Source organism: Amblyraja radiata, chromosome 1 (assembly GCF_010909765.2).
Source record: "Amblyraja radiata isolate CabotCenter1 chromosome 1, sAmbRad1.1.pri, whole genome shotgun sequence".
Taxonomy (NCBI): Eukaryota; Metazoa; Chordata; class Chondrichthyes; order Rajiformes; family Rajidae; genus Amblyraja; species Amblyraja radiata.
The window spans coordinates 136,881,057-136,893,972 of record NC_045956.1 but is presented as its reverse complement, the minus strand read 5'-3'; the positions used below and the strand labels follow the sequence as shown (position 1 = coordinate 136,893,972).

The 12,916-nt window shown below is 38.4% G+C and overlaps 1 protein-coding gene across 1 annotated transcript; it reads right to left on the bottom strand.

Annotated features, from left to right (window-relative positions):
• Positions 1–6,293: 6,293 nt before the first annotated feature.
• syt4 (synaptotagmin 4) lies at positions 6,294–10,982 on the bottom strand. Its single transcript, XM_033031336.1, has 4 exons — positions 10,568–10,982; positions 8,805–9,634; positions 7,548–7,668; positions 6,294–6,912 (listed from the first exon to the last, which is right to left on the bottom strand). Exons 1-4 carry the CDS (start codon positions 10,965–10,967, stop codon positions 6,599–6,601), a joined length of 1,665 nt encoding a protein of 554 aa, XP_032887227.1. The 5' UTR covers positions 10,968–10,982; the 3' UTR covers positions 6,294–6,598.
• Between the last annotated feature and the right edge of the window lie 1,934 nt (positions 10,983–12,916).

Here is a 12,916-nt window from a genome sequence, read left to right as displayed (position 1 = left end):
TTCCGCACCGTTGATGTTGATTGGGGCATGTACTCCAGAATACTTCATGAAGTTGGTAACAAGCTCCTTTGTCCTGCTGACATTGAGGGAGGGGTTATTGTCCTGGAATAATGGATATTTTCAGAGGTGGTGCATTTGCTCCAACATGCGCTGAGCTTCCATGCACTCCCAATGCACGATCGCGTGGTTCTCAACACCACCCTGAAAGTTCTTGCTCAACTTTAAGTGATTATAAGCAAGAGACGCCGAGGCATTAGTGAAAATGTTGCATTTTTCAAGGAAGCTTTGTGCACATCCATTAACCTACTGTCTAGTAATCTATAGGAGTGCATTTACTAGGAGTAAATTTAAGGAGTCGAGTGCAGGCATACAATTGGCATGGATTGCTCAAGGAGTACAAGTACAGTGTCTGTGTTCAATGTGTTTCTCTTGGATTGTATGCAATAATATATGTAGGGATGACCAAAATGTGTACTCAATGGCATAAGAGAATTAAGGGACAGATGTTTAGGGGTAACATGAGGGGGAACTTCTTTACTCAGAGAGTGGTAGCTGTGTAGAATTAGCTTCCAGTGGAAGTGGTGGAGGCAGGTTCGATTTTATCATTTAAAAATAAATTGGATAGGTATATGGACGGGAAAGGAATGGAGGGTTATGGTCTGAGTGCAGGTAGATGGGACTAGGGAAGAATAAGTGTTCGGCTCGGACTAGAAGGGCCGAGATGGACTGTTTCCGTGCTGTAATTGTTATATGGTTATATGGTTATATGGTTATCAAACTATAACTCTGTGCCACTATTTTGCACCTGGTGGATATACCTATTTAATGTATTTTCATACGTCAAGGTTCCATGAACTGAGAGTAACTCGAAATATGAATGGAAAGGAAGGGAGAGTGGTGGTGAGGACAGAAGATAGAAGCAGCTTGTGTATTTGTGAGAGGGTATATTGTAGAGAATGGTGTAAGCAAATTCTGAATTAAGGTGAAAACAAGAGGTATGGACGTGCTTTAAAAAAAATCTTAAATTGTAAGGATTCAACTTGTCCCATCTCCTGAATAAAATATTTAATTTCAACACTGATTAGCACTACAGGGAATATTGCTTCAATCAGATATCTCCCTGGGATCTCTTACCATCATCACTTTAAGATAATTCTCCCCTCTTGCAGATAATATGGTCAACCAATCCTTTGAGGTGCCTATCAGTAAATTGCAAGCATATTTCCAGCCCTCAATAATTACTGGATGGAATGACCAGCACTTTCCAGTAAGTAGAAGAACGTCAGTGGTGCTATATATATGTGCCTTTCCGGGCTTGCTCATTAGATTACAGTGGTATGACTAAGTGTAACAACCACAAGATACTCAATTAAAGCTGTCCAGTAACGCCTACTTGTTCTGAAAATGTGACATTGCACAAGGGAGACCTAAAATATCATCTTCTAAAAAGCACTGTCAACATTTGCAATTTCATTAGGGCTTTTTAAAACAGTGTTATGAACATATGCAATATCATTTTTAATGCCAAAAAACAAATATAAATGAATTTCGAGGCTTTCATTTCTTATTTAAATGTCATGGGCCTCATTTTCTAGAGGTCTATTAAAAAGGTGTCTCCTACATATATCTTCAGCATTAAATTCATATTGTAATCTAAATAATTTTAGTTGTAAAAATAAGAAGAGTTGGATTTATGTCTGCACTGAATCACCACATTTTTCTGATGAAATACAAGAGGTATTTACTGCATAGCAAATACGTGTTAAATCTTTTAAGATTTAGCAATGCTAATCTGCAATATTAGAACCGATACCATTTGCAATGTGTGGCAAATTACAACAGGGTATTTCATTTCCCCATTGCCCCTTGCAATGTGTAAGGGTTATGCTTAAACTAGAATTTAAGGAAGGCTATATTTGAAAGTGGACATGAGATACATGTGCTATTAACCTGCATCCATACAGCTCACTAACTTTGTGCTGTCATCAAATTATTGCACTGTTATCTTTCAACAAAATGCCAATGTCCTGCATAGCTACCACAACTTGATTTTTTGATGTTTACAGGACAAATTGCAACCTTCATTGTCCATCCTCAACTGCACCTGAACTGAGGTGGAAGTTAGAAATTAACCACATTGCTAAACCTAGAGTCACACAGAGGCCAGACTGGGTAAATATGGAAGGAAGAACCAATGAGCATCAGCTATGAGTCCCTAATGAAAGTGATTGTTAGCAAGTGAGTTGTGGAAACTGTGTTGAGCAGTAAACTGTGCAGATTGCAGCAAGACTTTGAAGAGGCACTCAGTTTGACCACTCATGTAAGATCATTGCACATGCGATGACTGAAAGCTATTTCCACGACCACCCTCACTGTCTTCTGGCTGTGCGCTCTAGGGCATGCCCTTGACCCAGATTCTCATGGATACAATATATATCTCCTACTTTCTATTCTCCTTGGAGTCCTGTTCATGGATTCTTAATTCACCTTCTGTAAATGATTGCCTGTCAGTACCTAATCTAGTTGCCAAGCCCATCTGTTGGAAAGAGTAGGCTGGCTCTAAGCAGTACTGACTAGCCTTAACTTGTGCTAGCCGGTCACTATGTTAGCTCTCCATTGAACCTTTCAGGCAATAATAGCATGATTCATGTTGCTTGGATAATGCAATAACTGTAAATAGCAAGCACCATAAAATTAATATCATGACTGCTTTTCCACTGAAAATGGATGTGTAAATCAAGCATCATGAACACATGCCCAATTTCAGGGAATATCGCATTTAGTAAACGTTCTTTGTTTTATCAGCCATTAAGAAGTATTATCGGATGTATAAACAAATTATGTACCACGTTACAGGATATTTAACATTGGTAGTGAGTTTATTTGGAAGAAATTTGAATAGCACCTTCTTTTTGAAAAGTGCTCCAAAATAAATCATATTGATTGTGCGATAACATATCTAACACAAAATAAATCAATTCATGTAGTGCTTTATTATTTTTTAACACACACAGAACACAAGGGCACAAGACCTCAGCAGAATGGCAACATTTTCTCAACTTTTTTTTAAAGTTTTGATTGGAAAAGAAAACTTGTGCACCATAATCTTACATCAACAGCACAAAGAAGTATTTACATTACTACCACAATATGTGAATGTGCGCATTCTTTTAATTAATTGATTGTAAACACATTGTAATGCAACATACAAAACATATTACGTATACAGAATTACACCGTATAGATATATATAATTCTGTAACCTTTAATGCTGGAGGTTTTGAGTAAGTAGTTTGCCACACATCATCATTTCAAACCACACACAGTTACAATTTTCAAAATTATTCAAAACTATTTTACAAAAATTACAACTGCAATTGCAATGCTTTGAACAATGTTGTGAAATGAAAATTTGATAACATGAAACATTTCAAATTCACTGGGGTAAAAGTGAATTGCAAGTTAATTCTGAAATGTGAAATTAAATTAAAACAAATTCTAATTTTTGATATGTTTATCAGATCCAAAACTGAAATAACATTTCAATTAAACTCTAGCAGTTTGTAAGTGGTTGTTCTATGATTCTGCTGAGTTAATAAGTTCTCCGATACGTGATTGAAGACTTACCAGCACTGAATAATTGTTGGCAAAATCAAGCATTTATTGATGGATTGGTGTCATTTGAAGAAAATTTGATTTAATTTGACAATCAATAATAATTTAAAGTTCTAGCCTAATGATTACATTCTAACCTAATTTAACATAGTTTATTAAGTTTAAAAAATGAGAAACTATAAAAATAACAGAAATTCCTTAAATTGCTCATACCAATAGAACTTATGATTACTGAAGTAGCTTCAGGCAGACTTATCTTTTCCCATGTGGTGAGACTTGTAATCCCATCCTGCATAGCAATAAATAGGCATGGTAGCACAAGGTCTTCAGCTTAATGTAATATATTTCCAGATGGCTGAATTATGGTAACATGTCTTTATGCAGTGCCTTCAGATTCCCTTTGATCTGTTCAATCTTGCCAAGCCAAATTCATCTGTGCTAAAATGTTCATCTGAACAATTGTAAACACAACCACTTATTCCTATACTACAAAAGTATATTTTATCTAACATTTCCCCTTATATTTATTCTACAAAATGCATATAATGTTACCCTACAGATCACCTTTTCACAAAGTATTCCGAATCCCTAAAGTGAGCCTGCCTTGATGTTTCCATCAAAATATAAGAAATTTGGTCTCTGGCAGTGTGCATGCCCAAAGCAGCTTAAAGATATTTGGAGCCCTTTTCTCTTTAAAAATAACACAAACATATAATGCTAAACATAACAAGAAAACGGAAGCCATATATAGTAAACATAAATGGCAACATATGGTCACTCAAAATTTGATCCATTAAGATTCAAAGTGAAGAGATCAATAATGGTACTGAGTGCTCATTAATGTTTCAAGCAATGATTTTTCCTGGAACTATAAGGATCAGTGACAGAAAAAATTCAATTCACTAAATGCATTGACATTCAAGATCAAATAGCATTCTGAAAGCTATAATCACTTTTTACTCTCATTCTGTATAATTTCCTTGATAGTAACTAATGATTTTGAAGTTGCATTCTGTTCCTGCATCTTTTAGGGTTGCATCAATAGTATACTTAATCATTAAATATACTACATGCTCTCCTACACCTGTCACTGAGATCTAGTTTGAAGCATCATGCATAATAAATGCATGGCTCACAATGCATTTACAGTAGCACGATTTACACAAGCTGGATGACTGTACTGTAGTTTCAGAATGGAGCCAAATGAGACCATATTTATAACAATATGTTCAACCTGATGCTATAAAAGGATAGGTAAAACAGTTATACCTTTCTTTCAGTGGCCTACCTTTTACCTAACTTGCTCTGAAAAGAGCTCACTTACATCACATATAATGGCATTTTCTCAAAGAAATATTGGAGAGGATTTGTCACAATTCAATAAATAAAGAAATATCATGACGTAATTGAAATCATTCCACCATGTGTATGGTTTCCTATTAAAAATCAATAATTTTTTAACTTGCAAAAAAGATTTGGTGAAAATAACATGTATAAAATGTAATGGAGTGTAATTATATCCTGACTGTGATGCTGACCATCTTTCCTCTTAGGTTTTCAGGTCATCCCTTTTGGGATATGCCACAATTCTTCACTGTGTACTTACTTCAATCTGCAGTGTTATGAAGCTTTGGTAAAGGCAGAAGAAAAAACATTATTTTTCCTTTGTATTTTGAATTAGCTTACGAGCAGATTTAGTGAACCTTATGTGCATCTATTTTAACCACAACATTAACTTGTTTATTTCTATGGCATCATGAAATCGCACAGAAACAATTTTTGCAATCAAATAATATTAATTTTAGTATGCCACTGCTTCCCAGATACAGCTGCTATGTAGATGGCACTATTTATGTATATGTTCCATACAAAATAATACAATGTATAAATGATAGTGCATTTAAATGCCCCAATGCTCTGAAAATAGATGAAACTATAATATAAAATCTATTAATATGAATTGCCATTCTTCATGTTGTCAATCATTTATGATACCACAATTCATTTAAAACAAATAGTTTAGGGGTAAATACTGTGCTCCTTGTATGGAGAGATGTCCAAGCTATAAATGGAACACATCTGATTTTGGGTATGAGGAAGTGATATCAAGAAATACTAGCTTAGACAAAAATGCTGGAGAAACTCAGTGTGTGAGGCAGCATCTATGGAGTACTATCAAGAAATACTAGGTCAAATACATCACAATTAAATTTACTGTAAATTTTACTCCATACTACGATTATTTCAACTTTAGGAAAGCATATCCCACTGCAAAATGATGATATTTTATCACTGGCCATGTCAACATATCTAGCTATGCCCAACGCCTTTTTGAATGACAATGATAACAATTTCAACTGTTAATATATTAGTGTTTTGGGTCATTGGTGACAGAAACTTGGTTGTCATTACGTAAAACTTTCGATATTAGCTAATGTTTCACCTTAGCTCACAGAGAATTTCACTTAACCAGGTTTGGAAAGCAACAAAACAACTGTGCTACCTGGACTCTTCCCCTCCAATATATTTGAACATTAAGGCAACACATAATCTGTTTATATATTTGTTTAGCTTCTTGAGCTACAAACATTGGAATGGCTTCACTTCAGATATCCCCAGTTCACTCAAAGTGTTACGGGCTTCCATTGCAAAAGATATCAGCAAATCTTAAATGCTTCTTACATCCTAAAAGTTTAATCCCCAGAAACATACTCCCTAATGTGAACAGCCACACAAAATGCGAACATACATGCCTACCATTCTACTAGCTACCTTGAATCTATTTATAATGTTAGCAAACAAGATCATCTTATACAGTACACATCATCTTATACAGTACAGATCACAATATTTACCACAATCAGATGTACAAATTATGTATATTTAGTATAAATTGAAAATTCTTCAGAAAGGCTTTGGGTTGGTTAATGCACAGCTTGTTCCTTGCCTACCAAACAATAAAGTCCAACCCTCCATTTTGATGCTAACCATCACTCAGACAATGCCATTTGGCTATTTGTCGCCTTGGATGCTCACAGATCTCCCTCCAATGCTCTCCTACTGTCCCTTCTACTGATGTTCCCAGCACGAGGCGCCCAATAATTTCATTCTTCATCATTCTGTCAAAATCAATGACCAGGAACTCAACACTGATGTTTTCAATCCCCTCACATGGAATGTCAAAGACAAAGAGCTCATTAAACACTGGATTCAGGGTGCACTTCTTAACATGGGTCTTTTTCTTTGATATTCTTTTCTTATCATGGTACAGGTTGACTTTGACATAAGGGTCAGCAGCTGGCAAGAAAACAAGACAATACATTTGTTTTAACTTTTCAAATTGTGCTTTTCAGTCTTTCATTTGACAATATATTTTCACAGCAGATTTGAATAGCAATTAATCATAATTAAATCATCAAATGTTGGAAATATCTAACAGGTCAAGCAGCACCTGCAAAAAGCAGAACCTCATCAGAACTGATCACCAGCTTGATACATTGAACATGTTTGACAGCTGCTGCTTGATGAATAATTCAAGAATTTACTTTTATTTTAGCCACATATTTTTATTTTAGAATAGAATAGAATGCCTTTAGCAACATATGATTAAACTATGTCATGATAGGCTATTTATAAAATAGGAATCTACTTATTTTATTCAATCAGAACTATTGAGCTTCTATATCACAGATGATTAACTGGTATCTGCATATTGTAAAATTGAAATTATACTACAAATATTACATTCACAAAATTTTAAAAAAAAATGTCCATGTCTATGTATTCTGTGATACACTTTAGATTTAATCAGAGGCAATAAATACATACTAGAATAGATATTCAGATGCATAGATGCAGATAAAGGCTGATTAATGGGTCTGTTTTCTTAGCTCCAGCTGTATTACTCCTGCTAACCCTATTTGGATAATTACCTGATAATCCAGACACATCATTTTTCGGCAGATGACGAGCTTTTAGTACAACAACAGTCAGGGTATTGGTGGTAGATTGGTAGCAAAGGGACACTAATAATTCTCCACGACCCACTGATTTCTGTGAATGAACAAAAGAAGACACATGAACAGACTTTCAGAAGCACGCTGTTATCTCTACACAGTAGATCTCCTTGCTGCTCTTTGTCACGGTACCACCCCAACACCAGACAGAAAGATTGGCCAATATTAGCCTTGATACCTTGTTGAACATTATTAGAATTAGAAGCCCACATTTTAAATTGCCATGTATCCCTTTAGTATTTTTTATGTTTTAGAAAATATCTAGATTTAGAAAAAAGGAGATGTGATTATCACTGTTTAAGAAGGAACTGCAGCTGCTGGAAAATATAGGGTAGACAAAAATGCTGGAGAAACTCAGCGGGTGAGGCAGCATCTATGGAGCGAAGGAAATAGGCAACGTTTCGGGTCGGAACCCTTCTTCAGACTGATACAAACTGGATTACATTATCAATGTGGTACTTTGTAATATTTATGCAACTAATGCTATTCGGAAGTATCGAGTCGCATTAGTATTATTTTATATCTCATCTATCTTAAATAACTGCTCGTTCTGTATTAGGTACAGAAAGGGTTATTTCTCAGTCGTAAGGCTGATACTGGAATACGAGAACGGCACTTATTCTGATCAGACAAATTCTGCCAATGAAATACGGGATTATGCCAAGTAAGGTGGGATTCGAGGGTGGAGGATAGACGGCGGCAGGGACCACCTGGTTTCAGCATTCAGGTTTTATGCCGTGAATGATGTCTAATTATTCACCTCCTGGATTTGGAGATGATGTTCAGTGAATGTTCGGTTCCGGTCTTGGGACAAATATCGATAAACATTTAACAAAGGACCATTTTGCAAATAAAAGACGTTATTGCAACTACTATTGTCAGGGTGCTAATTATAACATAGGTGTCTACTTATTTTATTTAATCATAAATATTACTTATATATCAGACTAAATGTTATCTGCGTATATGTATTCGCTTCCAAAATTACATTTTAATAACCCTCATTTATGCGATTTGACTCGCTCGCTTTCATTTTAATCCTTTAAAACTCCAGTCTTCCTGTACCCCAGACGTATGCCCCGGCGCTAACCTAAACTCTCCTTCAATAACTGAACACCGAGCAAAGCGCACATCGCATCCCTCCTCCCTGCAAGGGTCCTTTCAAACATTTACCCGGCAGTTTCTCCTGGTGATGTCCCTGTTCATCTGCACTTTTCCTTCCGTGAGATTGATTCCTGACATTGGCACCAACACCTCGCCGATGACATCGTCTCTCGAAAACCGGTCGAAACTCAGCACTAGGAAATGAAGAGACAGGTCCTGCACTTGGCTGTAAGGGATGCCGTAAAACGTGAACGTTTCGTCAAAAGCCGGGTCCAGGGTTTTCCGGAGGACGCGTGTTTTGACTCGGTGCTTCTTGTCTGGCAGGATGGAGATTTTAATGTAAGGATCAGAGGTCATGGACTGCTCGTCCATGGCTGGCAAACCGCGGGCCTCTATAATGTTCACCAGCAACGCCTTCTTGTCCAAGTTGTACTTTAAGGAGAATCTCAAGGATCCCAGTTTGGGTCCACGGTTTTCCTCTTCAGAAGGAGCCAATGACTTGTCCGAGGCGGAGGTCTCGGATGATACACTGTTATTCTCGCCTTCTGAGAATGCCTTGGGGTGAACGCTCTCGATTTCTGGGGAGCTCCGGACTTTGGCTGGAGTTTTCGTGAAATTTCCATTCTGATCACGGCTCTCCAGGTCTAAATGGAGCGAGTTCTTTGGCAGTTTGGCTTTTGAAGATTCTTTAGAGTCCGATTTGTCATCGGCCCCGAATTTCTTTTTGTTGCTAAGATTCTCAGGGTATATGTCGACTCCCTTCAGCATGTGAACGAATTTGTAGGGAGGGGTTTTATTAGATTTTGAAGATTTGCGTTGACAACAGATCCACGCAAACATGGACATCGTAAATATCAGGGCAAAAGCACTGGCTATCCCTATAAGAGCAGGTATACCATCTGGGGAAAAAAACGTTCAATAGAAGTATTAATGCATTATAGTTAAAGAGACATTTTTTTAAACTTCAACTATTAAACCGATACTGTATCCTGTATCAATCAGATATTTTTTTATTTGAATTGGTTTTTCTAATTACAGCCCAAGAGCTCAGATTAAATAAACATATGAATGATGCAGAATACTATTTGTAGTGTTGTGAGCTAAAATTGAAATTTGCAGCATTTTATGAAAAAAAATGTCTCTCCAGTAGGTAACTATAGGTGTGATTATTCAAATCAGTATCATTTTACCGCATTGTCTTATCATTATAGCTGATAAACAGCGGCAGCCCGAGATAATGTCTAATTAACAAGGGGAATCCGCATGGATCCGATTAGCCAGACTCCAATTAGCGCTCCCGTACCCAACCCGTCCCAGTTTGACAAACATGCGGGTTTTTGTTTTCCTAAAATGGACAAAAATGAGCATACGTGACAAGCGGGGAACGAGCGAGAAACAGAGCGACAAAAATCAAACAAATATAAAACTTTCACGGAACGAGAGACACATGAAAGGAATGGAAATGGATAATTGAAGCCCAGACCAGCTGAAGCTGCGGATTCACGTCTACAATGCCTCGCGAGTAAGCGTTACGGTAGCAATATGGTCAGCCAGTCTTTGCCATTTGCTCCATGGGCAAAGTGCATCTGTGGCCGTGTTGTTTCCGGCAAAGTATTGCCACCTTTGGCTGTTTATTGGTGGTCACAGCTTGCCTTTTGCTCCGGCTGAGACGATCTTTACGGAGCCCGAGTAGGAGACATGTTGCGACCACCCTAACCTATAAATAAACGCCCAAATGTGGCCACACGGTGCAGGAAGCGGCTCCGCCGCAGATATGGAGGCCACGCACCTGGAGAGTGAAAGCTTATCGTTAAAGATTCGTTTAAGCTTACCAAGGCTGTCCCCGCTCTCTACAATCGGAGCCATGTCGATCCTTGCTCTCGCTATCCCTGGTGCTGAAGAACACAACGCACAGATTTCCTTCTCTTCTGAGCCAATAGCTCGTTGTTTTTTTAAATGTGGCCTGCAGAAGAATGTTCCCTGGGGGAAAAGTGGGGAGAGGAAAGGGCTGGCGGCAGAGTGGGGATGTTTGGGAGGGGATGAGGTGAAGCTCCGACACCGACTGCTGCAGGTCTGAAGAGTCGCAAACACTGTGGACGTGGTTGGCTGGATGACGTCTTTTTTGACGAAGCGCTGCTCGAGTTGAGCTCTTTTACTCCCTGAGGTATTTAAATTCCTACCATCAGTTATGTTAAATGGCTGTAGTCTGAGCTGTATCAGCTCGGAGGACATTCATGGGAGGGGCCTCTTTATTATTTTTTTTATTTCGCGTCGTTTAATTTCTCATGGGCAGGAAGAAGAGAATCAGCGGGGTGGGTGGGGAGCAGACAGCGGCTGACTCACTCACACCAGCCACACTGTCTGCTGCCTGAGACCCGCTGAACGTGGGAGCGGCATCTCTGCACAGACTGGCCGCCTGGGCACTTTTTTTTTTAATTCAGTGCGCGATTAGCACGGTGCCATCAATGCACTTTAGACGAACAAATCTCGTTTTAGTTCCGTTATGGTTAAAAGTTTTTTTTTTGCGGTGGGGAGAATAAAAAAAGATTAATGAGGCATGGATGTATTTCAGACAGACACTGGACATTATGCAGTATCCGAATAGGGCGTAAGCCGTCCCACTCACACACTGACATCAATTTAGCATTTTTCGGTTGATCAGGGAATTAAGGTGGGCAGTGATTATTGATGTATCTTCGCAAGAAGGCGAACACACCACCATCTGCTGGTTGAAGTCATGCAATGAGTCAGATATTCCATTGACGCTGCGATATTTCATTCAGAACTGACAAGCCTAGACCTCTATTACGCACGTCTACTTCAGGACTGCAGTATGTTACGCTTCCCTCTTCAGGTTATTCAAATATTTCACTTACTTTATCGACCAGATATCCGAGTTAAGACAGACTGATGTTCAGCTGTTTTTTATTAATACTTAGTTCAAACAGTATCATTTTGAATTAAACCCCATGGTCATATATTACTTTAAATTAAGATGGCAGAGGGAAACTTATAAATCCTTGCGTTTTCTGGTACATAAAAAGGATGTGACGTTATGTCCGTATTCGCAAATAATCGCCAAAAGCGACATAATTCGATTTTTAAGGTATCTCTGTGGAATTAACTATATTGTATACATGGATAATGTATTTTTGGTGAAGTCACAGATGCATCACGTCAGGACCATGGATAATTGCAATGTCCAATGATAGATGACTGCAAAACAACATAATTATCTCCAGCAAAGCACAAAGTGTTGGAGTAATTCAGTAGGCCAGGCAGCATCTGCAGATGGAACACATATGGGACGTTTTGGGTCGGGAGCCTTCTTCATTCTGATCTGAAGAAGGGTCCCGACCTAAAACTTTGGCCGGTCTGAAGAAGGCTCCCGACCCTAAACGTCGCCTATCCATGCCCTCCACAGATGCTGCCTGACCCGCAGAGTTCTTTCAGATTTTTTTGTTTTGCTCAATATTCCAGCACCTAAGTTCCTTGTGTGACTCCTGCATTATCTGCAGAATCACAGTTTAACTGCATCGGGGAAACCCCAGATAAAAGAACCGTAGGAATCAACCACAAAGTATTTAGAAACAATAAATATAACAATGTAAACACATTTTTTCTGCACGACGTACAACATATTTTCACATCACTGCACATCACTTGACAATATAGTGAAAATGGTTTACAGATCAAGGTGTTAGGGTTTATGGGGCAAAAGCAGGAGAATGGGGTTGAGAGGGAAAGATAGATCAGCCATGATGGAATGGTGCAGGAGACTGGATGGGCCGAATGGCCCAATTCTGCTCCTAGAACTTATGAGCTTATAGAAGGGCAAAAAACAAACATATGGAGTTAAAAGTCAAGCTTATTTCAAACTCCTAGTTGGATCGTTTGGACAGCGCGCTAGGTTTTTAAATCCCTTATTATGATCCGTACACGGAGCCATATTTCAGAGATAACTCACAAGAATAGTAGGGTGTTTCTTTGTGGAGATTGAACCACCACTGTTCCTGAAAATTAGGAGGAAATTATTAATCTTTAGTCAGAGGGTGGTGCAGTTTTGGTCCCCTAATTTGAGGAAGAACATTCTTGCTATTGAGGGAGTGCAGCGTAGGTTTACAAGGTTAATTCCCGGAATGGCGGGACTGTTATATGCTCAAAGAATGGAGCAGCTGGGC